Source organism: Artibeus jamaicensis, unplaced genomic scaffold, assembly GCF_021234435.1.
Source record: "Artibeus jamaicensis isolate MK-2021 breed Jamaican fruit bat unplaced genomic scaffold, CSHL_Jam_final contig_1028, whole genome shotgun sequence".
NCBI classification, from domain to species: Eukaryota; Metazoa; Chordata; class Mammalia; order Chiroptera; family Phyllostomidae; genus Artibeus; species Artibeus jamaicensis.
The window spans coordinates 5866399-5892411 of NW_026521201.1; the positions used below are offsets into that span (position 1 = coordinate 5866399).

The following is a 26013-nucleotide window of genomic DNA, read 5'->3' on the forward strand; positions in this document are numbered from 1 at the left end:
CTTAGTTTTTTTTTTAGATTCATTTGTTGATAGTTGTGAATTTGTTACCATTTTAATGTTCATGTTTTAATCTTTTTCTTAGATAGTTCCCTTTAACATTTAATATAATAAGGGCTTGGTGATGATGAACTCCTTTAGCTTTACTCTCTCTGGGAAGCACTTTATCTGCCCTTCTATTCTGAATGATAGCTTTGCTTGATAGATTAATCTTAGTTGCAGGTCTTTGCTTTTCATCACTTTGAGTACTTCTTTCCAGCCCCTTTTTGCCTGTAAGGTCTCTTTTGAGAAATCAGCTAACAGTCTTCTGGGCAGTCCTTTGTAGGTAACTATCTCCCTTTCTCTTGCTGCTTCTAGGATTCTCTCCTTCATTTTAATCTTGGGTGATGTAATTATGATATGCCTTGGTGTGTTCCTCCTTGGGTCCAAGTTCTTTGGGACTCTGTGAGTTTCCTGGATTTCCTGGAAGTCTATTTCCTTTGCCAGATTGGGGAAGTTCTCCTTTCTTATTTGTTCAAATTATTTTGCCATTGTTACTCTTCCTCTTCTCCTTGTGGTACCCCTATAATTTGGATGTTGGAACGTTTAAAGATATCCTGGAAATTCCTAAGCCTCTCCTCATTTTTTGAATTCTTGTTTCTTCATTCTGTTCTGGTTGGTCATTTTTTTCTTCCTTCTGGTCCACTCCATTGATTTGAGTCCCAATTTCCTTCCCATCACTATTGGTTCCCTGTACATTTTCCTTTATTTCACTTAGTATAGCCTTCATTTTTTCATCTGATTTGTGACCAAATTCAACCAGTTCTGTGAGCATCCTCATTACCAGTGTTTTGAACTGTGCATCTGATAGGTTGGCTATCTCTTCCTCACTTAGTTTTATTATTTCTGGAGTTTTGATCTGTTCTTCCGTTTGGACCATTTTTTTTTTGTTCATTCTGCCTGTTGTGTAGTGAGGGGCGGAGCCTTAGGTGTTCACCAGGGCAGAGCAACCCCTGTTGCTAGGTCGTGGCACTCTATGTAGGGCGGGGTCCAATAGGGAACAATGGCGTTTATTCTGCTCTCTGTCAGACCTCAGTCCCTTCCACTGTTTCCCCCAAGCAAACTGGACCCTTCTGGTGCTGGTTCCCAGGTGGGTGGCCTTGTGTATATTCTAGGACCCTGTAGGTCTCGCCAATGTACTAACTGTGAGGCTGGGAGTCTCTCCCTGTGCATCAACCCCCACAGGTGTTTTTAATCGATGCTTTGAGGGTTTATTTCCCAGCGCTGGGACCCTGGGTTGCATGGTCTGTCTCGCTCCCCAGTTATATGCGTGTGAATGTGGGACTGCCTGGTCAGTCACCCACCTTGCATGTAGTGCCTCGCTTCACACTTGCCCCCTCGCTGGGTCTGCCTGTTGCCACCCTGAGCCCGGAGTCTTCCAACTGCTGCCTGAGTGCCCAGGGTCTGCCTGCTGCCATCTTGCATGCCTGTGCAGCCGGTGCCACCACTTCTTGTGCCATGACCCCTGTCCGCTCAGCCGCCTGACTCCACCCCGCCTACTGGTCTGGATGAATGTGTCTATTTCAACTCCTTGGTTGTCCAACTTCCATACAGTTCAATTTTCTGTCTTCTGGTTGTTATTTTGTTTCTAAATTTTTGTTGTCCTTATTTTGGTTGTGAGAGGAGGCCATTTTGGTCAGAAGTCCCTGTATTCTGTTAATATGGTCTATTACATTGATTGATTTTTATGTTGAACTATACTTTTATTTCAGGAATAAATTCCACTTAATCATAGTGTATAATTCTTTTAGTATGCTGCTGAATTTGGTTTGCTAGTATTTTTTTGAGAATTTTTGTATCTGTTCATAAGGGATATTGCTCAGTAGTAATTTTCTTTTCTTGTATTGTTTTTCTTGATTTTGGTATCAGAGCAATCCTCGCCTCATAGAATGGGGTAGAATGTATTGCCTCTTTTTAAATTTTTAGAGAAGTTTTGAAATGATTGGTATTAGACTTAAATGTTTGGTGTAATTCACCAGTGAAGCCATCAGGTCTAGGGTTTTGTTTGTCAGGTTTTTGATAACTTATTCAATCTCCTTACTAGTTGTAGCTCTGACGTAATGTTGAACATTTTCAACTCAGGGCCACAGTGAAAGTTCACCTTCCATGTCACTTGATATATAGGTCAAAACATAGTTTAAAAGACATGTTGTCTCCAGAACCTGAACAGTCTTTCTCAGCATTAGCTTCCTTCTTAGAGGTGGTAAGTGTGAGATGAAATAATTTGTCCTTTGCTTTGAAGGGAATGTTCTGACATGCCTAGATCAGACCCTTAAAACTTTACTGATGTGCTTTGTAGAGTTTACCTCTGGAGCACATGTATCTTACCAAGGGTTCTAATGCAGTTGCCATTTCTTACCTGTCCAGCCTAATTTAATATGATATCAATAGTGAATTAATGTCATCTGTAGAATGGCCAGATTCTGGTGCCTCCTGACTGATTTGATAGCAGAAAAGTTAACATGGACCTATGTAAAGACTATAAAAGTATAGTGTTGTTCACCCTCGCATGAATGGGAACTGCTTGTGGTCCTGTTAGGAATGGATAAGAATACATGAGCTTAATCAGTAGCCACATATCATGTACCTAAGACCAGGTTAATTTGCTGTAGCAAAAACACTACATGTAGCACAGTGACTGAAATTGAGACCCACTTGTTCTTTCTGAGACCTATTATGTTCTTTCTGATTTTGCATAGGTCATACTTGTGAATGAATCGAATATTTGATGGAGAACTTTACTCCTACATCCTTTAGGTCTTTGCCATCTTGAGGTGAGGATGGGCAGTTTCAAAGGTTTCCACTTGTCTTAACCTGAAGCCAAGAAACCAATTTGGAGGTTTTGCTGACTACCAAATATTCCAATTATTCATTCATTCCAGTTATTCACATGAAGACGAGGGAAGTGAGCACTGATTGAGCCTGGATCCAGTGGGCTGAATCCAGGTTGTGAGCTGGACCTGGACCAAACTTCCATATGTGTCCTGGTTCCCATATGCTACAGTGCCATGGTAATACTTCAAGTCACCCCATATTGGTGTCGGCTCAGACCATATACCAAGCAGTCTTTGAAATGCCTGGGTGTTTTTTTCCCTCGGTGTACAATTACTTGAATAAATGGCCATAAGCACTTTGGAGAGGACTTAGGGAATCATTACCATGTACACTTGCTGTGATGTCACCAAGTCCTACCTCCTTGGAGATCCAGTTCCTCCTTCAGGTAGTTTTCTCTGACCCTTAAAACTGGCTGAGGTGTGGAAAATGGGTCAAAGGTTGTGACTTTATATTGCAGACAGTAATCATCCTCCCTCCCTCTTTGATTTATTTTGTTTAAGCTATACCCTGTTGATCACCCCCCCCCCAGCCATCTGTCTTGCTGCTAAGAATATTATAGTCTATAAATCATCTTCATATCACCAGCTCTAAAGTCTCATTTTAGATTTTGCTTCCTTGGTCCATATCTGATGTAAATACCTTAGGTTGGGTTCCTTGGAAGACAGATTCTGCAATGAAAATTTACTTGTAGGAGGTTCACTGGAGAGTATTTTCAGGAGTAACTATTTATGAAGGAATAAGAAAAGTCTGGGCAGATATTGAACTGTGATTCAGTTACAGCTGGACCCAGTCAGTGCCACAGGGTGCCATAATGTTGTGATGGTTCTTCAGAAATATCCAGAATTGAGAGAAGGGGATTGGGCACTGGGTGCAGGCTGTTTCTTGGCTAAGGCTGTTGCCCTTGACAGATGTCAGTTCTAGAGAGAAATTCAGCTCCGAGCCATCAGCCTGCAAAATTGCTGGTAGCTCGGAGAATGAACCTGTCACTCCTGAAATGGAGAACCTGAGCGGTATACCCTACTATCACTACACTTCTTTTCTAGAACCAAATGAGAAATTAATTTCTGGCCCCTTCTCTCTCAATTCCTAACTATAAATATTTAGTTAGGAATTATTTTGGTATTTCAAAAACTAGTGCTGAGGTCTAGATAAATTATGTTCAATTTTAATTTGAGGTTACCATTATTTTAAAGATAAGTTTGGACTTCGGGCCAAGATGGAGGTGTAGGTAGATACACTTTTCCTCATCACACAACCAAAAGAAGGACAACAACAAGTTTTAAAACAGAAAACAGCCAGAACTGCCAGAAAATCAAACCGTATGGAAATCCAACAACCAAGGAGTTAAAGAAGAAACATTCATCCAGACTGATAGGAGGGGCAGAGATGGACAGCTGGGGCAGAGAGGACTCATGGCAAGGCACTGGCTGCAGGACCAGGCAGTCTCACATTCACGTGCAGATAAACCAGGAAGAGCAACTGGGGAGCGAGACAGACTATACAACCCAGGATTCCAGCGCAGGGAAATAAAGTCTCAAAAACTCTGATAGTAAAAACTTGTAGGGGTAGTGGCAGTGGGAGAAATTCCCAGCTTTATAGAGACCCACAGGGTGCTTGAACCTACCAACCCACCCACCCAGGAATCTGCACCAGAAAGGCCCAGTTTGCTTTTGGATAGTGGAAGATGTGACTGAAAAAATCAACCCAGAACTGAGCAAGGAGCTATGTTCCCTTTCTGATCCCTCCTCCAAAGACAGTGACAAAACACAGTGATGGGGGGTTGTCCCACCCTGACAAATACCTAAGCCTCTGCCCCTTAAAATGTAACAGAAGTCCGAGATGGAGAATATGGCCCAAATGAAAGAACAGATAAAAGCTCCAAAAATACAACTAAGTGATGAAGAGATAGCCAATCTATCAGATAACAGAGTTCAAAACACTGTTAATCAGGATGCTCACAGAATGGTTAAGTATGGTTGCAAAATGGAGGTAAAAGTTGACGCACATCATAATTACATTACCCAAGATGAAAGAGGAGAGAATCTTAAAAGCAGCAAGAGAGAGACTTCCACCAAGGTGGACGTGTAGGTGGAAACATTGTGCCTTCTTGTACAACCAAGTTTAAAAACAACAAAGTTTTGTTTTAGCAACAAAAATGCAGCCAAACCACAGAAAATTTAACTATATGGAAGTCTGACAACAACGAACCATTCAGCCAAACTGGTAAGAGGGGCAGAGCCAGCAGCAGAGCGGGGTCGGGTAGGAAAGATCCACTGGACCAACCTGGGCACGCAACCCAGGTGCCCCAGCAGCTCTGGGCGGATCCCAGGTGTGGAGTAGCAGCGGGTGGATGGACCCATTGACCCACTGAGGGCTGACCATGGTCACAAATTCGTGTGCAGATAAACAGGACAAGGAGTGAGCAGTGAGATGAATCATGCAGGCCCCAGTGGCAGGAAGCAGCAAAAGGGACTGCGTTGTCCTTCTGACCCCGTCCCCAAATACAGCGTCACAAACCAGTGACCTGGGTAGTCCCACCCTGGTGAACACCTAAGGCTGCCCTCCTCAACACATAACAGGTGCGAGCACAGCAAAACACTATGGCTCAAGAAGAACTCAAAGCCCCAGAGCCCATAACTCTAAGCAACGAAGAAATAGTCAAACTTTCAGATGCACAGTTCAAAACACTGGTGATCAGGATGCTCACAGATTTGGTTGATTTTAGTCACAAATTAGAGGAACAAATGAAGGTTAAACTCATTGAAATGAAGGGAAATGCACAGGAAACCAATAGTAATGGAAAGGAAACTAGGACTCAAATCAAGGAAGTGGACCAGAAGGAAGAAAAATATGACCAAACAGAAAAACATGAAGAAACAAGAATTCAAAAAAAAAAGAGGAGAGGCGTAGGAAACTCCAGGACATCTTTAAACGTTCCAAAATCCGAATTATAGGGGTGCCAGCAGGGGAAGAGGAACAGCCACAAGTGGAAAACTTATTTGAACAAATAATAAAGGAGAACTTCCCCAATCTGGCAAAGAAAATAGACTTCCAGGAAGCTCAGACAGTCCCAAAGAAGATGGACCCAAGGAGGAACGCACCAAGGCACATCATAATTACATTAGCTAAGATTAAAATGAAGGAGAGAATCCTAGAAGCAGCAAGCGATAAGGGGGCAGTCACCTACAAAGGACTTCCCATCAGACTGTCAGCTGATTTCTCAAAAGACACCTTACAGGCCAGAAGGGGCTGGAAAGAAGTATTCCAAGTCATGAAATCCAAAGACCTACAACCAAGATTGCTCTATCCAGCAAAGCTTTCATTCAGAATGGAAGGACAGATAAAGTGCTTCTCAGATAAGGTCAAATTTAAGGAGTTCATCATCACCAAGCCCTTATTATATGAAATGTTAAAGGGACTTATCTAAGAAAAAGAAGACAAAAAATATGAGCATTGAAAGGACAGCAAACTCACAGTTATTAACAACCACACCTAAAACAAAAGCAAACTAAGAGGACAGCTAGATCAGGAGCAGAACCATAGAAATGAAGATCACATGGAGGGGTAGCAACAGGGGAGTGAGAGAAGGGGGGAGAAAGTACAGAAAATAAGTAGCATAGATGGTAGGTAGAAAATAGGGGGGAGGGCAAGAATAGTTGGAGAAATATAGAACCTAAAGACTTGAGACACGTGATCATAAACTAAAGGGAGGAATGGTGGGGGAGAAGTGTGCAGGGTGGAGGGGAATGAAGGGGGAAAATAGAACAACTGTAATGGCATAATCAATAAAATATATATATATTTTAAAAAGCAGCAAGAGAATAGGAGACAGTTATCTACCAAGGAGTTCTCATAAGACTATGGAGGTCTTTTGAGAAATCAGCTTAGCTGATTTCTCAAAAGAAACCTTGCAGGCAAGAAGGAGCTAGAAAGAAGTATTCCAAGTCATGAAAGGCCAGGACCTGTATCCAAGATTACTCTATCCAGCAAAGGTGTAATTTAGAATGGGAGCGCAGTAAAGTGGTTCTCAGATAAGGTCAAGTTAATGGAGTTCATCGTCACCAAGCCCTTATTATGTGAAATGTTAAAGGGACTTATCTAGGAAAAAGAAGATCATAACAGTAAAATGACAATAAACTCACCACTATCAACAATGGAACCTAAGAGAAAAACAAAAACTGGAACAAAGCAAGCAAACAAGTAGAACAGGAACAGGATCACAGAAATGGAGATCACATGGAGGATTATCAGTGGGAAAGGGAGAGGGGCAATGGGGGAAAAGGTACAGGGAATAAGCAGCATAATTGGTAGGTACAAAATAACCAGGAGAATGTTAAGAATAGTATAGGAAATGGAGAAGCCAAAGAACTTATGTGTACAACCCATGGACATGAACTAAGCAGGGGGAATGCTGATGGGAGTGGGGTTGCATAGCAGAGGGGAATAAAGGAGGGGAAATGGGACAACTGTAATAGTATAATCAATAAAATACACTTTAAAAAAATAAGGTCAGCCCTGGCTGGTGTGGCTCAGTGGTTGAGTGCTGGCCTATGATCCAAAGGTTCCCTGGTTTGATTCCCAGTCAGGGCACATGCCTGGGTTTCAGGCCATGTCCCCATTGTGGGACATGTAAGAGGCAACCACACATTGATGTTTCTCTCTCTCTCTTCCTCCATTCCCCTCTCTAAAAAATAAATAAATAAAGTATTTTAATAAGTAAGTTAGAATGGAGATCCTTTAAACAGAAAAATGTGTTTATACAATGTGTGTTTGCTCTTTATGAGAATTGCAGGGAGCTAGAAGACAAGAAAAAGATTCAGAATCTCCTGGCTCTCGTGGGAACAGACACTGGAGAAGTGACCTATTTTTTTAAGGAGCCTCCCAACAAAGTAAGTAATTTTTGGTTTAGATAGCATGGTAAACAGGGCTTTTACAAAATAAAGTCTCAGGTCCATAATCAGTGCCATTTTGGTGCTTGCTAAGAAATTAGAAGGAGAATTAGTTATTGTACTCCCATGTCTACCTAAGTTCTCAGAGCGTTTTCTATAATTACAAAGAGCTTTATGATTTTATTTCTCTTCAGAATTCTTGGGAAGTAGCATTATTTACCCATTTCATTACTTGGAAACCTAAAGCACAGAGGAATAGTTTTTTTGGATGCTATTAGAGAGGAAGGCTAGGACAGACTTTCAGTTCTCAAGTTTCAATACTCAAGTTTCTTTTTTAATCTTTGTTTATACTGATAACAAAAATAATAAAAACAAACACGGAGAAATCTATCATATATAAGTGGTAGTCTCCTATAATGTATAGCCTAGAGATAAAACTGTTTTTCTGCTCACATAGAGTTATATGTGTATATACTATTCACATTTTTAATTCCTCTAAACAGTGCCTCATTGAGCATCTTTATACATATCCACATACATATACACACGTGTGTGTATGTGTATATACACTTCTCTGTGTTTCCATTACATTCCTAAAAGTCCTTGTCTACTTCCAACCAAGATAGAAGCGTAGGTGGAAACACTGTGCCTCCTCGCACAACCAAGTTTCAAGACAACAAAGTTTTAGTAACAAAAACACAGCCAAAACACAGATATTGAACTGTACGGAAGTCCGACAACAATGAACCATTTATTCAGACTGGTAATAGGGGTGGAGTCAGTGGCTGGTGGAGCGGGGTCAGGCAGGAAAAATTGGCCAGACTGACCCAGGAGCGCAGGATTTGGTTGGCAGATCCCAGGAGTGGGGTGGCAACGGGCAGACCCAGTGAGGACGCAAGGCCGCCGGCTAACCACGGTCACATATTCCCGAGCAGATAAACCAGGCAAAGAGCGAGCGGTGAGACACACCTCACAGGCTGGGGCCCCAGCCATGGCAATTAAAGCCTAAAAGCAACAATTGGGAAAACTCCCCAGGTCGAGGCGCCAGGAGAAGCTCCCAGGCTCACAGAGAGTTTGTTGGAGAGACACAGGGGGTCCTTGAGGGTGCACAAGCCCACACACCTGGGAACCAGCACCAGAAGGGCCCAATTTGCTTGTGGGAAGAAACAGAGGGGACCAAAACCCTAGAGAGAGCAGAACAAACAGCACTGCTCCTCTCTGGCCCCGCCCCCATATACAGCCACACAACCCAGCAACTGGGTTGCCCCACCCTAGTGAACACCTAAGGCTCCGCCCCTCATACGGAACAGGCACAAACAAATGAAAACATTATGGCTCAAGAACAGCTCAAAGCCCCAAGGCCAATAATTCTAAGCGACCAAGAGATAGTCAGCCTTTCAGATGCAGAGTTCAAAACACTGGTGATCAGGATGCTCACAGAACTGGTTGACTTTAGTCACAAATTAGAGGAACAAATGAAGGCTAAACTAATTGAAATAAAGGGAAATGCACAGGAAACCAGTAGTGATGGAAAGGAAACTGGGGCTCAAATCAAGGGAGTGGACCAGAAGGAAGAAAAAAATTACAAAACAAAAATATGAAGAAACAAGAATTTAATAAAATGAGGAGAGGCTTAGGAACCTCCAAGAAATCTTTAAACATTCCAACATCTGAATTATAGGGGTACCAGAAGAGGAAGAGGAAGAGCAAGTGGAAAACTTATTTGAACAAATAATATAGGAGAACTTCCCCAATCCAGCAAAGGCACTAGACTTCCAGGAAGTCCAGGAAGCTCAGAGTCCCAAAGAAGTTGGACCCAAGAAGGAACATACCAAGGCACATCATAATCACATTAGCCAGGATTAAAATGAAGGAGAGAATCCTAGAAGCAGCAAGAGATGAGGGAACAGTCACCTACAAAGGACTTCCCATCAGACTGGCAGCTGATTTCTCAAGAGACCTTACAGGCAAGAAGGGGCTGAAAAAAAGTATTCCAAGTCAGGAAATCCAAAGACCTATATCCAAGATTGTTCTATCCAGCAAAACTTTCATTTAGAATGGAAGGGCAGATAAAGTGCTTCTCAAACAAGGTCAAATTCAAGAAGTTCATCATCACCAAGCCCTTATTATGTAAAATGTTTAAGGGACTATCCTAAGAAAAAGAAGGTAAAAAATATGAGCAGTGAAATGACAGCAAACTTATAGTTATTAACTACCATACCTAAAACAAAAGCAGTCTGAGAGGATAGCTAGATCAGGAGCAGAACCATAGAAAAGGAGATCACATGGAGGGTTAGCAATAGGGGAGTGGGAGGAGGAGAAGGGGGGAGAAGGTACAGAGAATAAGTAGCATAGATGGTAGGTAGAAAATAGGGGGGAGGGCAAAAACAGTATGGGAAATATAGAACCTAAATAATTTGTGACACATGGACATGAACTAAATGGGGCGATGGTGGGGGAGAGGGTGTGCACGGTAGAGGGGAATGAAGGGGGGAATAGGACAACTGGAATGGCATAATCAATAAAATATATATATTTTAAAAAGTCCTTGTCAAAGACCACAGTTTTTAAGCAGATGTTACTAAATTACCCTGAAGGGGTGTTTTTGTTTGTTTATTGTCATCTTTTATCACCAATACTGGCTTTTATCCAATTTGTTATTTTGCGGACTTTGATCTTATATGTATGATATTTCTATATGATTATGTCAATTTTGACCAATTTAATTTATGAGTAGTGTTTATCTTTGGCAACAAAGCTAAAAAGTGAAACATCACATGTATAGGAAGGCTATTTCTTCACCTTCTTTTTTCTTCTTCAGGTCAGCATTCTTCAAAAGACTATCCAGACTGTAGATACATGTGAACAGAATGAATCTTCAGCTTTCAGAGAAGGTACCAACCATATAATAAATTCTCATTGATGCAGAATTCAAAAGCATGGTGCAAATAATTTAAAAAATTTCCCTACTGTACAGTGATAATGAATGTTCATAATGATTCTCTGGTAATCTGAGATCCTACTGAGGTTTCTTTTTTTCTGTTTTGTTTTGTTTTTACCTTTCCGTGATGTTTTAATGGAGTAGAAATAAAAACATATAATTAACATGCTTGCGGTGATGTCATGAAAGCTTGTACATCTTTTGGAATTATGGAACATTACTTAGCCTCTGTAAGCCTCAGTCATCTCTTTCTTTAATGGAAATCTAAATTTTTCTTCTTTGTTAAAAAGTTGATGTATATTTGACAATATAACTATATTAGTTTCAAGTGTACAACCTAATGGTTTGATACTTGTATATATTACAGAATGATCACTACTGTAAGTCTAGTAAACATCTGTTACTACACGTAGTTACAATTTTTTTTCTTATGGTGAGAACTTGTAAAATCTACTCTTTTAGCATAAGTTTTTTGAATTGTTCAAGGAGTTAAATTTTGCTCTTTGCAGTTTTAGTATTCCTTATTTTAACAATAATTTGTCTTTTAAAAACTGGGTGATATGTGTTTATAATTAGTTTTTGTATTCCTTACCCTTACTCTGAATAAGAAAGATTTTACAAAGGAAATAAATACAACTTCAAAGGAAAATTTAGTAGTTTATTCTTCAGAAAGATGGATGGATATTATTATCCAGGTGACATTTAGCAGAGTTTCATTGTAGAGATTCCTATTTGAAAAGTTAAGCACTATAAATATTGCATGTTTTCCTTTTTCTTTATTGCCATGTCTTTTTCTTTAAGAATTTTTTTCTTTTTAATATATTTTATTGATTATGCCATTACAGTTGTCCCATTTCCCCCCCTTCATTCCTCTCTACCCTGCACACCTCCTCACCCACTACTCCCCCCCTTTTAGTTTATGTCCATGTGTCACAAGTTCCTTAGATTCTATATATCCCATACTGTTCTTGCCCTCCCCCCTATCTATTTTCTACCTACTGTCTATGCTACTTATTCTCTGTACCTTCTCCCTCCTTCTCCTCCTCCTACTCCCCTGTTGCTAACCCTCCATGTGATCTCCTTTTCTGTGGTTCTGCTCCTGATCTAGATGTCCTCTTAGTTTGCTTTTGTTTTAGGTGTGGTTGTTAATAACTGTGAGTTTGCTGTCCTTCCACTGTTCATATTTTTTATCTCTTTTTCTCAGATAAGTCCCTTAACATTTCATATAATAAGGGCTTGATGATGATGAACTCCTTGAATTTGACCTTATCTGAGAAGCACTTTATCTGCCCTTCCATTCTAAATGAAAGCTTTGCTGGATACAGCAATCTTGGTTGTAGGTCTTTGGATTTCATGACTTGGAATACTTCTTTGCAGCCCCTTCTGGCCTGTAAGGTGTCTTTTGAGAAATCAGCTGACAGTCTGATGGGAACTCCTTTGTAGCTGACTGTTCCCTCATCTCTTGCTGCTTCTAGGATTCTCTCCTTCATTTTAATCCTGGCTAATGTAATGATGATGTGCCTTGGTATGTTCCTTCTTGGGTCCAACTTCTTTGGGACTCTCTGAGCTTCCTGGACTTCCTGAAAGTCTATTTTCTTTGCCAGATTGCGGGAGTTCTCCTTTACTATTTGTTCAAATAAGTTTTCCACTTGCTCTTCCTTTTCCCCTTCTGGTGCCCCTATAATTTGGATGTTGGGATGTTTTAAGATGTCCTGGAGGCTCCTAAACTTGTCTTTGTGTTTTTTTAAATTCTTGTTTCTTCATATTTTTTCGTTTGGTAAATTTTTTCTTCCTTCTGGTCCGCTCCCTTGATTTGAGTTCTAGTTTCCTTTCCATCACTATTGGTTTCCTGTGCATTTCCCTTCATTTCAATTAGTTTAGCCTTCATATGTTCCTCTAATTTGTGACTAAAATCAACCAGTTCTGTGAGCATCCTGATCACCAGTGTTTTGAACTGTGCATCTGATAAGTAGTCTATCTTTTGGTGGCTTAGAAGTATTGGCTCTGCGTCTGTGATTTGTTCTTCTTCTTGAGCCATAATGTTTTCATTTGTTTGTGCCTGTTATGTATGATGGGCGGAGTCTTAGGTGTTCACTAGGGTGGTGTGACCCAGTTGCAGGGTTGTGATGCAGTATGTGGGTACAGGGTCAGAGAGGGGCAATAGCGTATGTTTTGCTCTCTCAGATTTGTCTCCTCTGGTGCTTCCAGCAAGCAAACCGGGCCCCCCTGGTGCCGGCCCCTGGATGTGTGGGCCTGTGTACCTCCCAGGACCCTGTAGGTCTCTGCAATAAACTGTTTGTGAGCCTGGGAGCTTCTCCTGGCACCCCGATCCCTGAGAGTTTTTCCAGGTGGTGCTTTTAGGTTTAATTCCTGTCAGTGGGACCCTAGCCTGCATGGTTTGTGTCACTGCTCACTCCTTTGCCTGGTTTATCTGTGCACAAATCTGTGACTATGGTCAGCCAGCCACCTTGCGCCTCCACTGGGTCCCCCTGTTGCCAACCCACTCCTGGGATCTGCCAACTGCCGCCTGCATGCCTGGGTTGGTTTGGTCTGGCCGTTTTATTCTGAATGACCCTTCTCCACCACCCACTGACTCTGCCCCTATTACTGGTCGGGATGAATGTTTCATTGTCGTCGGACTACGGTAGAGTTCAATTTTCTGTGTTTTGGTGGTGTTTTTGTTACTAAAAGTTTGTTGTCTTTAAAGTTGGTTGTGCAAGGTGTTTCCCCCTATGCCTCCATCTTGGCCAAAAGTTCCTTTCTTGCCTTTTCTTGTTAGTAAATGAAACTGAGCTCCTATGCAAAGGTAATGCTGATCCTTCAATAGCAGAAAGAAAAGCTAAATAAATGTCTTTATTATTTTTATTTTCTTATTTTAGATTCTAAAGTAAGCCATAGAAAAACAGCAATGAGAAAGAAAGAAGAAAGTTCTGAGCAGTACCAAAGAGACATACAAACACTCATGCTACAGGTAAAGAACTTATTTTGGCAGACCAGAACAGTTTCTATCCATAGCTTACTTTGAGTGTCACACCTTCACTGCCATGTAAGTATCTCCTTGCATACATGTTTTATCTGGGCATCATAAGATTTAAAAAATTAAGGTTATTCTTAGTTTACAGAAGCTTATATTTTAAAAACCACTCTTGTGTATTAACCATTCTAAAGGTGCTATTCTGAACCGTCAGTTCACTCAGCTTATGTGCCAATCCCAACACAACAAAACGATCACACAGGAAGAATTCCTTTTGTGGTTGTGTGGGGGGATACACAGAGAGTTGTAGTTGTCTGTGCTGATAGATCAAACTTTGGGGGGCATATCAGTTTATTAGTACATGTGTTTCAGGTCTAGGAAAGTAATTCACCATCTTAACCACCTGGTAATGGACTGTCATTTGCAACCACGACTTCTCATCTAGTTACACTCAAATTCTGTTATTGTTGGGAGCTCTGTTGATTTAAATGGCAGTTCCTGTCTTTGGCCAGTATCTCCATTTGTAGCCATGACAGCCAGACTCAGATAAGGAAGTTACATTATACTCATTTTGCTCTACTTTTTAAATTAAAAAACGAAGAAAAATCATTCCATTTCTAAGCCACTAGGGAGTCTTAAAGGTGAGACACTGCTTCAAGTTTAAAAGGGAAGATAGTGAAAAGGTGGGAATAGGGGAAATTGGGTTTTCTAGCTTTCTCTGTGTGACACAGATGCTTTGCTGTGTGAAGTCTGCTCTTGTGTAGCCTAACCCCATTTATAAGTCACTAAGTAAAGAGGACTGCCCTGTGAGGCCTATCTTCTATTTGTTTTGCTGCTTTTTTCTTGTTGTTTGTTTTGTTTGTGGGGGGTTTTTGTTTTGCCTTGTTTTGTTTTCTGGAGAAAGGCTAGCTTTTGGAGGTAAAGAACAAGAGGAAACAGGGCAGGAGTGGATGCCTCATCCTTTCTGGCCTATCTAGGTGGAAGCACTGCAGGCTCAGCTAGAAGAACAGACCAAGCTTTCTAGAGAGCAAGTTGAAGGGCTCATGGAAGATAGACGGATTCTCATTGAGGAAATACAAGTTCATCACCAAAGAAATAAGGACAGAATCAAAGAGCTTACAAAAAAGTGAGTGTTCAAAGAAGCTATACCTAACAGATTTAAAATTTTTTCTGAGTGGCTTAAAAGATAATGGCCCTGTACTTTTGCAACATAGTAACATAGAACTGCCAGGACCCTTGAACAAGTTGCCTTTATCAGACACTTCTGCCTCTACGTTTGTGGGTATCCAGGCTTGTCCAAGAATGCTGTTGATTTTTTTTTTGAGATATTTTATTGATTATGCCATTACAGTTGTCCCATTTCCCCCCCTTCATTCCCCCCCATCATTCCCCCCATTTAGTTCATGTCCATGTATCACAAGTTCTTTAGATTCTGTATTTCCCATATTATTGTTGCCCTCCCCCCTATTTTATACCTACCATCTATGCTACTTATTCCCTGTACCTTCTTCCCTGCTTCTCCTCCTCCCACTCCCCTGTTGTTAACCCTCCATGTAATCTCCATTTCTATTGTTCTCCTGATCTAGATGTCCTCTTAGTTTGCTTTTGTTTTAGGTGTGGCTGTTAATAACTGTGAGTTTGCTGTCCTTTCACTGTTTATATTTTTTATCCTTTTTTTGTTAGGTAAGTCCCTTTAACATTTCATATAATAAGGGCTTGGTGATGATGAACTCCTTGAATTTGACCTTATCTGAGAAGCACTTTATCTGTCCTTCCACTCTAAATGACAGCTTTGCTGGATAGAGTAATCTTGGTTGTAGGTCTTTGGATTTCATGACTTGGAATACTTCTTTCCAGCCCCTTCTGGCCTGTAAGGTCTCTTTGGAGAAATCAGCTGACAGTCTGATGGGAACTCCTTTGTAGGTGACAGTCCCCTTATCTCTTGCTGCTTCTAGGATTCTCTCCTTCATTTTAATCTTGGCTAATGTAATGATGATGTGCCTTGGTGTGTTCCTTCTTGGGTCCAACTTCTTTGGGACTCTCTGAGCTTCCCGGATTTCCTGGAAGTCTATTTCCTTTGCTGCATTGGGGAAGTTCTCCTTTATTATTTGTTCAAATAAGTTTTCCACTCATGGCTGTTCCTGTTCCTCTTCTGGTACCCTTATAATTCAGATGTTGGAACGTTTAAAGATGTCCTGGAGGTTCCTAAGCCTCTCCTCAGTTTTTTGAATTCTTGTTCTTCATTCTTTTCTGTTTGGTCATTTCTTTCTTCTTCTCGTTGACTCCCTTGATTTTAGTCCCAGATTTGTTTCCATTACTATTGGTTCCCTGTGCAATTTGCTTCATTTTACTTAGTGTATGTAGCCTTCATTTCTTCATCTGATTTGTGACTAAAATCAATCAGTTCTGTGAGCATCCTGATCACCAGTGTTTTAAACTGTGCATCTGATAGGTTGGTTATTTCTTGGTGGCTTATAAGTGTTGGCTCTGGGGTTGTGAGCTGTTCTTCTGCTTGAGCCATACTGTTTTGGTCTGATCACGCCTATTACGTTGAGGGGCAAAAGGTTAGTTGTTCACCAGTGTGGGTCAACTCAGTACCTGGGTTGTGGCTAGAAGTGGGGTCAGAGAGGGAGAAATGGCATTTGTTCTGCTCTCTCCTGGATTTCAATCCTCTCTGCTGCTTCCCACAAGCAAATTGAGCCCTTCTATTGCTGGTTCCTGGGTGGGTATGCTTGTGTTTGTTCTAGGACCCTGTGGGTCTGTCCAATGAACTCTCTTGTGAGGCTGGGAGTCTCTCCCAGCACCTCAACCCCAGCAAGTTTTTTCTATAGGTGCTTTTAGTCTTTATTTCCCGTCGCTGGGGCCCTGGGTGTCATGGTCTTCCTCACTGACCGTTTTGAAACCTGCCTGTTTCTCTGTGCACAAATGTGTGTCCGCAGTCAGCCAGCTGCCTTGTGAGCCTTACTGGGTTTTTGTCCAGTGTGCCCGCCTAGGTCGGCAACCACCGCCTCCTTCTGCCAGGACCCCTCTCCTCTGGCCGCTGACTCCGCCCCTCTTACCTGTCTGGATGAATGGGTCGTTGTTGTTAGACTTCGGTACAGTTCACTTTTCTGTCTGGTTGTGGTTTTTTGTTTCTAAATCTTTATTGTTTCGAAATTTGGTTGTGGAAGGAGATACAGTGTTTCCACCTACGCTTCCATCTTGTCTGGAAGTCTGCTGTTGATTCTTTTCTTGAGGAATCACGGGTAGGTATTTCAGACACTCACTGTAACCCATTTTGGTGCTTTAGCATGATCTTAGTGATTAAAAAATGTTCTTTTAGCCACTGATATGTTATCTGACTCAATATATTAGGGTCCTTTTGTTTGGTCCTTCATGAAAATGGAAAAATATGATTGATACACCTGTACAAAAAAAAAAAGATATGAACTCTCTGTACTCACTGCTTTTTTTTCTTACCTGCCTGCATTTCCTCGCCTTTCTGCAGTGTGATTTCATCCCCATCATTTTACTGAGCATGCCCTTTCTAGGGTTGACACTGACTTCTTAATTTCTCTGACAAGTTATCTCTTTGCAGCCCTCATTGTAATCAGTATCTGTTTGCATGTTTGGCACCTCTGGTCACTCTGACTTTGAAGTGAATCTCCCTTGATTTCTCCAGCATCTGTCTTTTTCAGTTTTTTTTCCTATCTAACCCTCCTCCGCCTTTTTTCTGGTACCAGTGGCCAGACCTGTGCTATAAAGACATCTTTAGTTGAATATGTTTCAACACCACTTTTAGTCCTTGCACAGGGGGGAATAAGTTCATGAAATAAAGGACTTGGTATGACTACCATCTCTTCTACTTTTGGTTTCTGTGCCTTTCCCAGGGCTTCCATCAGCAAAATTTCGGGACAGAGCTTTTGGAGGCTCACAAACTCTGTGGTTCGTGGGAGCCACTGTGAGGAGGGCCCAGGGAAAAACTTGACGTTTTCACTGGAAAACGGGGCAGTTGCTAGCTATGATGACTGTAGTTTGCATCTGGATTTGCCACACTATTCTTTATAATAAGACACCAACTGCTTAAAAAAATAAGGATGTTTTTGCTAATCCATGAAACAGATATGAAGAGGAACATTTTAAGAGGTACAGTCTCTTTTAAAAATGGATCAAACTTGACTTCCGCCAAGATGGAGGTGTAGGTGGAAACATTGTGCCTTCTCACACAACCAAGTTTAAAGACAACAAAGTTTTAGTAACAAAAATGCAGCTAAAACATAGAAAATTGAACTATACAGAAGTCCGACAACAATGAACCGTTCAGCCAGACCAGTAAGAGGGATGGAGCCAGCAGCGGAGCGGGTTGGGTAGGAAAGATTCCCCCGACCCAGGCGTGCAGGCAGCCGTGGGTGGATCCCAGGTGTGGGGTTGCAACGGGCGGACCCAGTGAGGGTGCAAGGGGGCAGGCTGACCGTGGTCACACATTCGTGTGCAGGTAAACCAGCAAAGGAGGGAGCAGTGAGACAGGCCACGAAGGCCCCAGCAGCAGGAAGCAGCAGAGGGAACCACTATTGCCCCTCTTTGACCCTGACCACACATATAGCGTCACAAACCAGTGACTGAGTTGCCCTGACCTGGTGGTGAACACTGAGGGCTCCACTCCTCATACGTAACAGGTGGGAACAGACTAAAACATGGCTCAAGAAGAACTCAAAAGTCCCAGAGCCAATAAATCTAAGCAAACAAGAAATTGCCAACCTATCAGATGCACAGTTTAAAACACTGCTGATCAGGATGTTCACAGAACTGGTTGATTTTAGTCACAAATTAGAGGAACAAATGAAGGCTAGACTAATTGAAATGAAGGGAAATGCACAGGAAACCAAAAGTAATGGAAAGGAAACTGGGGCTCAAATCAAGGGAGTGGACCTGAAGGAAGAAAAATATGACCAGACAGAAAAACATGAAGAAACGAGAATTCAAAAAAAAAGAGGAGAGGCGTAGGAAACTCCAGGACATCTTTAAACGTTCCAACATCTGAATTATAAGGGACGAGGAACAGCCACAAGTGGAAAACTTATTTGAACAAATAGTAAAGGAGAACTTCCCCAATGCAACAAAGGCACTAGACTTCCAGGAAGTCCAGGAAACTCACAGAGTCCCAAAGAAGTTGGACCCAAGAAAGAAACACCAAGGCACATCATCATTATATTAGCCAGGATTAAAATGAAGGAGAGAATCCTAGAAGCAGCAAGAGATGAGGGAACAGTCAGCTACAAAGGAGTTCCCATCAGACTGTCAGCTGATTTCACAAAAGACACCTTACAGGCCAGAAGGGGCTGGAAAGAGGTATTCCAAGTCATGAAATCCAAAGACTTACAACCAAGATTGCTGTATCCAGCAAAGCTTTCATTTAGAATGGAAGGGCAGATAAAGTGCTTCTCAGATAAGATCAAATTCAAGGAGTTCATCATCACCAAGCCCTTATTATATGAAATGTTAAGGGACTTATCTGAGAAAAAGAGATAAAAAATATGAACAGTGGAAGGACAGCAAACTCACAGTTATTAAGAACCACACCTAAAACAAAAGCAAACTAAGAGGACATCTAGATTAGGAGCAGAACCATAGAAATGGAGATCACATGGAGTGGTAGCAACAGGGGAGTGGGAGAAGGAGAAGGGGGGAGAAGGTATAGAAAATAAGGAGCATAGATGGTAGGTATAAAATAGGGGGGAGGGCAAGAATAGTAGGGGAAATATAAAATCTAAAGAACTTGAGACACGTGGTCATAAACTGAAAGGGGGAATGATGGGGGAGGGGGTGTGTAGGGTGGAGGGAAATGAAGGGGGGAATAGAACAACTGTAATGGCATAATCAATAAAATATATTAAAAAAAAATGAAAATGGCCCTGGCTGGTGTAGCTCAGTGGATTGAGCGCTGGTCTGGGAACCAGAGGATCGCGGTTCAATTCCCAGTCAGGGCACATGCCTGGGTTGCAAGCCAGTTCCCTGCAGGCCAGTTCCCAGCAGGGGATGCACTAGAGGCAACCATACATTGATGTTTCTCTCCCCCTCTCCTTCCCCTCTAAAGATAAATAGATAAATAAATAAATATTTAAGAAAATAAAAATAAAAATGGATCGAACTGTTGAAGTCAACATACTAGATGTGTTTGTGAATAAATTTATGGCATGAATCCTTAATGGCTGTTCTCTGGTGGGGGGGAAGAATGTGATTGACCTCAGATTGACCACATTGAATCCAATATGTTTTTCTTCCCCAATAAGCACCCCTCCCCCATCTCAAACCTACTGCTTCATTCTTTTTCCCATTGAGTTTAATTACATCACATCCAGTTTCCCAAGCTCAAAACATCACAATTATCTTGAACTCTCCACTCTTATTCCCTCATTTTAAACCCTATGCAGTGCAAGCCTAAGAAACCTCTCAAATTTATTCTTTCTGTATAGGCTCAAGTTACACTGTTTAAATTTTTGTAGTAACTTAAATGTACTTCCTCTCACTGCTTCCTTTGTATTCTGTACTCTTCCTCACTATCACTAGTAGTTCTGCCATCAGGACTTACCAAGTGCTTGAAAACATTTGATAGCTCACTGTTTATCTTATGATAAAGTCCTGATATCTCAGCATGAATTTTTAGGGACTTTATGTGGCACTAAATTAACCTTTCAGCCCCACCTCCTTTTCCGTTGCTGTAGTTTACTATGTCTTTCAGCCAAACTAATAATATCTGTTGTTCATGGAACACTTGTTCTGTGGCAGGTCCGTTGATATGCAGTGTCATCCTTCTCTGAAGACTTCTCAAGGCAGAATTAAGTTGTCCTTGTCTGCATTCCCATAATGATTAACATGCCTCTGTGATGACATTTATCATCACCTATCATAATTATGTCTTTGTTCCTTTAGGGTCTTGCCCTGTGACAGGAGCACAATAAGCATCTGTTGAACAGTTGGTGATGCTTACCAAGTTGCATCCTTCCGTCTCTATTCTATGGTGAACATTCAACATTTTAAAGTAATATTATTTCATGTTATATTTTTCATCTATTTTTTTTTCTTAAACTTTTCTAGCATCTCTTCTTCCATTTTAAAATGTGGTAATTAAAATTGGATGTGATACTCAATTAAGATTTCTGAACAATGCAGGATAGAAAATGCCTTATTTTAGGTATCTTATGTTTAAGCATAAACCTTTCACTTTTCATTGGATTTTCATTTTTTTAAGGGAACAGTATTTTTTAATTGTCATAATAATTTGTTGTTTTTAATCTGTTTTTTGGAATATATATATATATATATATTTTTTAATTTTAATTGTTCATATTTTCCAGAATATTAATCATTGGCTTAGGTTAGCATCATCTGCATGTCTGAACACATGATCATTTCCTTCCATTATATCACCCTGAGGATATTAAATGGCATGAAATTCAAGGCCATTGACGACTGCTCTTTGGGTGTCACTTTCACCATTTGTACATTAACAAGTCCATACTTCCCACTTTGTAATTGAGAGCATAATGTAAGAATAAAATAACTCATTGAAAGCAAGAGAGAACCTTGTAACTAAATCAATCTCTCCCTCTGTACACATATACATACACCTGAAAAAATACATATATTTTTTTATCTGTTGACAGTGTACTTTGTGCCTGGCATTATGCTATCATTTTTACCCATCTGTGTACCCTGTTTGTTACTCATGAAAAGAGCTAAGTGGACCTGACATTAGTTGTTCAGTGGAAAAGTAGAGTGGTTGCCTCACAGTACTTAATACTCTTCGCAAATTGTTTGATTACTTGATACAGTATTTTTCTAGGTGTTGATGTTAAACTGTTGGATTGCTTAGTTCTAGGGATATTCTTTGTTGGTGATAGAAACATCATTTTCCTATTTCCAAATCTCTGTAGTCAGCAGAAATCTATTTAGTTTCTTCTATATGTCTAGTAGTTGCTTATGTCCTTGACAGTTTGGTGGTAGCTGGGCAAAAATAAATGACAAACAAGTACATGCTTTCATTCAGGTTGGAAAACATGCACCTTGACAGTTAAAACATGAGAGTATATTATAAGCAAGCTGAATTACAACACAGGAGACTATATTTAAGCTGATAAGGGATTTTAGACAATGGAGAAATTAAGTGGGCCAAAGTTGTCCGGATGACTTCATAGAGGAAGTTGTTCTTGAAAACAACATAAGATTTGATATCAGGTAGTTTACATGTAGAGCACAGCTAAACAAAAACAGTTTCTAATATTTTAGAATTTGTGTTAACCCTCAGTCAGAGCACCATGAGTTAGGTTCTTTATTGTAAAGTCTAGTGCCTGAAAGTAGTCCATTCTTGTGTGGGCTGTGTGTAAATTTTTTATTTAGTTCTTCTGATTATGTAGCCTGAAATTAGCACTTGGCAATTTGTAAAGACCAGTCTGTGAACCATGAGCATGAGTAGGTACATTACATTCTGTCCAATAAAACATGTAGGATTGTGAGTGATCAGATTAAGCATTTTTAAACATTTTTCTAAAGATTTATTTATTTATCTTCAGAGGGGAAGGGAAGGCAAGAAGGAGAGAAATATCAATGTGTGGTTGCCTCTTGTGCATGCCCCACTGGGAACTGGCCTGCAACCCAGGCATGTGCCCTGACTGGGAATCGAACCGCGATACTCTGGTTTGCAGGCCCACGCTCAGATTAAGCATATTTTTTAAACTAATAATATTTTATTTACTTACTCTTAGAGAAAGGGAAAGGAAGGGAGAAAGAGAGGGAGAGAAACATCAATGTGTGAGATATTTGGTTGCCTCTCACATGCCCCCAGCTGGGGACCAGACCCGCAACCGAGGCATGTATCCTGACTAGAAATAGAACTGGTGACCTCTCAGTTTGCAGACTGGTGCTCAGTCCACTGAGCCACACCAGCCAGAGCTAAAACTGCTAATAATATTTTACAGAATTTATATATTGGACAGTTTTTAAAGACCTGTATCTTTCCTTCCTTTCCTGTGCCGTATGTGCTATGTAAACATCTCATGGTCGTATTTGTGCTTCTTTCAGTCTCCATCACACCCAGGAACTGCTCTATGAGAGCACCAAAGACTTTTTGCAACTCAGATTTGAAAACCAAAATAAGGAGAAGTTGTGGATGCTTGAAAAGGATCATTTGGTGTCAAAGATAAAGGAATACAGGGTACAGTGTAAGAAGAAAGAAGATAAAATTGGAAAAGTTTGGCCAGTTGTTCATGAGAGTCATCGTAAACAAAATGAATATATTAAGGTGCCTTCTATGTATCTTACAGAAATTGTTTTTTTTTTCCTTGTAAGAATTTGAAAGAAATCAGAGAATTTCAAAGAACCTAAGAATTATTATATAAGAGCCATTCAGTCCAGGAAGCTGATGTAGCAATAACCTCAAGAAATAGGTTTCAAGAATAGCTCATCATTACAGTATTTGTAGATTTAGAAAATCAAATGATTGACTGAGTCATTCACTCATTTAATCATTTCATTCAACAGATATTTAGTGCACCCCTACTATGGGCTAGGCTCTGGGGCTATAGCAGTAAATAAGCTTGACCAGGTTTGCCATCATGCTATTTACATCTTAGTGGGTGAGAAAGAACAGAAACATTAACAAAGGAAATGATTAAATAAGAAAAAGTGGTATTAAGGAATTAAAAGTATTAGATGAAGATTATATGTAGTTGCTGGAAGACTACGTTTATGGAGAAGCACAGGGAGACTCTCTTAAGTTTGGTGTTTCTACTGAGACCTAAAAAATAGGGCTGAACTTGCCATAGAGATCTAGGGGAAGGGCCTTCCAAGGAGAGGGAAGAGCAAGTTTAAAGGCCCCAGAGTATGTTTGTTCAAAATGAAGTGGCACACAAGGAGGTTGGAGGGGTGGCCCTCTGTGATGCACTGCTACGCACCCCTACAACCTCCTTGTGTACCACTGCTTCCTTGCTTATTTGTCTATAACCACGACTTTCTTCCTTTTCCTATACTCCAGGGCCTTTAAAGTTGCTCTTTCCTCTCCCTGGAATGCTCTTCTAGGTCTGTATGTAAGGAAGTAATATAATGTTATTTAACTTACTTTATTTTATATTATTATGATTTTTTAATTTATGAGAGAGAGCGAGAGAGAAACATCAGTCGGTTACCTCTCTTACGTGCCCTGACCAGGGATTGAACCTGCAACATTTTGGTGTACAGGAGACACTCTAACCAACTGAGCCACTCAGCCAGGGCTTATTATTTAGCTTTTTAAAAGATCATTCTGACTGCTCAGTAGAACATGTATAATAATAGATTTCTGAGGACTTCCGCCAAGATGGAGGCATAGGTGGAGACGCCATGCTTTCTCACACAACCAGGTTTAGAGACAACAAAATATTAGCAACAGAAAACACAGCCAGAACACAGAAAATTGAGCTTTTCGGAAGTCTGGTAACAATGAATTCTTCAGCCTGCCTGGTAAGAGGGGCAAAGCCAGCAGCTGGCGGAGCAGGGTTGCACAGGAAAATTTGGTCAGACGGACTCAGGCGCACGGACCCCAGGTGTGGGGTTGCAACGGGCAGACCCAGTGAGCGACCCAGTGAGCGACAGGCGGACCCAGCGAGGGTGCAGGGCGGTGGATTGACTGTGGTCTCGCAGATAGACTGGCGAGGGAGTGGGCAGTGAGACGGGACCAAGCAGGCCCCAGTGGCGGGAGGCAGCAGAGGGAGCCACCATTTCCCCGCTCTGACCCCGCCCCCACATACAGCGTCACAACCCAGCGACCTGGGTGGCCCTGCCCTGGTGAATTAAGGTTCCGTTCCTCATACTTAATAGGCGTGAACAGACCAAAAATGGCTCAAGAAGATCTCAAAGTCCCAGAGCCCAAACTCTAAGCAACAAAGAAATAGCCAAACTTTCAGATGCACAGTTCAGAACATGTATAATAAGTGTTGTTGCTGTTTTTTTCTTTTTAAAGAACTTCAGAAATGTGTCCCAAACATGTACAGTAGTCCCTTGGTATCTGCAGGGGATTGATTGCAGATACCAAAGTCCATGGTTACTCAAATGCCTTATATAAAATGACCCAGGATTTGTATTAACCTACACACATTCTCCCATATACTTTATTTATTTAAGTTTAAAGATTTTACTTACTTACCTTTAGAGGGGAAGAAGGGGAAAAGAGAGGGAGAACAAAACATCAATGTGGGAGAGAAACAACTGCTGCCTCTTGTACACCCCAAACTGTGGACCTGGTGGGCAACCTAGCCATGCCCCCCGACCAGGAATGGAGCTGGCAACCTTTCGGTTTGCAGGATGACACCCAGTCTACCGATCCGCACCAGTCAGGGCATCCCATGTACTTGAAATCATCTCTACTCATAATACCTAATACAATGTAAATAGTTGTTACACAGCGTTGTTTAGGATGACGATTTTCAACTTGTATGCCATAAGAATTTTTAAAACAAGCAATTCCTGACTACTTAGTCAGGGGCACGGGCCTCTTTTCCCTTACATTGTCAAAAAGAAAGAAAGAGGGAGAGAGAGAGGAAATAACAGCAGCCAACACAACAATAGCCATTTGGTGTGAATCAAAATTATACTTATTTTTGTCAGATTGGCAAAAAAAATTTTTTTGGTGTGCTGCAGAACCTTAGTAATTTTAATTTGTTTATGTGTACCATGAGATGAAAAGGGTTGAAAAATCACTGGTTTAGGGAATAATGACAGGGAAAGAAGTCTATAAAAACAATGTTCAGTAGGCCTAACTGCACAGTACACATCAGCAACAATGTACCTTTTTTTTAGACTATTTCTGTTCTGTGCTTGGTTGAATCCATGGATGTGGAACCTGTGGATATGAGGGCTGATTATGTTCTTACATCTTACTTGGGACAATTCTGAACTCTGTTATCTACTCTTCACAGAGCCAAAAATACTCGATTTTAAAAGATTTCTACTATGTACACTTTAGAAAAAAGCTAAGAGAATTCTTTTTCAAATGTTCTCCAAAGTCTTGACGACCTGTTACTTAACTCATTTGTACTTCTGTATGTAAATCCCTTCATTCATTTCTTTCTTTATCTAAATGCTATTTGAAGTACCTAAGTCATAGAACTCAGTAATATTTTTTTCCCTTTTGACCCACAGTCCCTAAAGGATAAGTTAGTACAAGAGAAAAAGTTGTCCAACATGTACCAAGAGCAGTGCATTTCCCTAGAAGAAGAACTTGCCCGAATTCGTGAGGAAGAGGGAGTGAGGAGAGAGATCTTCAAGGTACCAGATTCTCTGCCATTTATGATGTGGGAAGTCAGGTGGCTCAAGGAAGGCTTCCGTCA

General features: G+C 41.0%; 1 protein-coding gene across 3 annotated transcripts in view; it reads left to right on the forward strand.

Annotated features, from left to right (window-relative positions):
* The window catches only part of CCDC77 (coiled-coil domain containing 77), a 48065-nt gene that overhangs the window by 20291 nt on the left and 1761 nt on the right, over positions 1 to 26013 (forward strand). For all 3 annotated transcript variants that reach the window (XM_037139867.2, XM_037139866.2, XM_037139868.2), the window contains 6 exons: positions 7664 to 7760; positions 10582 to 10654; positions 13581 to 13672; positions 14653 to 14801; positions 22733 to 22952; positions 25826 to 25951. In XM_037139867.2, coding sequence (XP_036995762.2) covers positions 7664 to 7760; positions 10582 to 10654; positions 13581 to 13672; positions 14653 to 14801; positions 22733 to 22952; positions 25826 to 25951 — 757 coding nt within the window. The remainder of the gene's footprint in view (positions 1 to 7663; positions 7761 to 10581; positions 10655 to 13580; positions 13673 to 14652; positions 14802 to 22732; positions 22953 to 25825; positions 25952 to 26013) is intronic.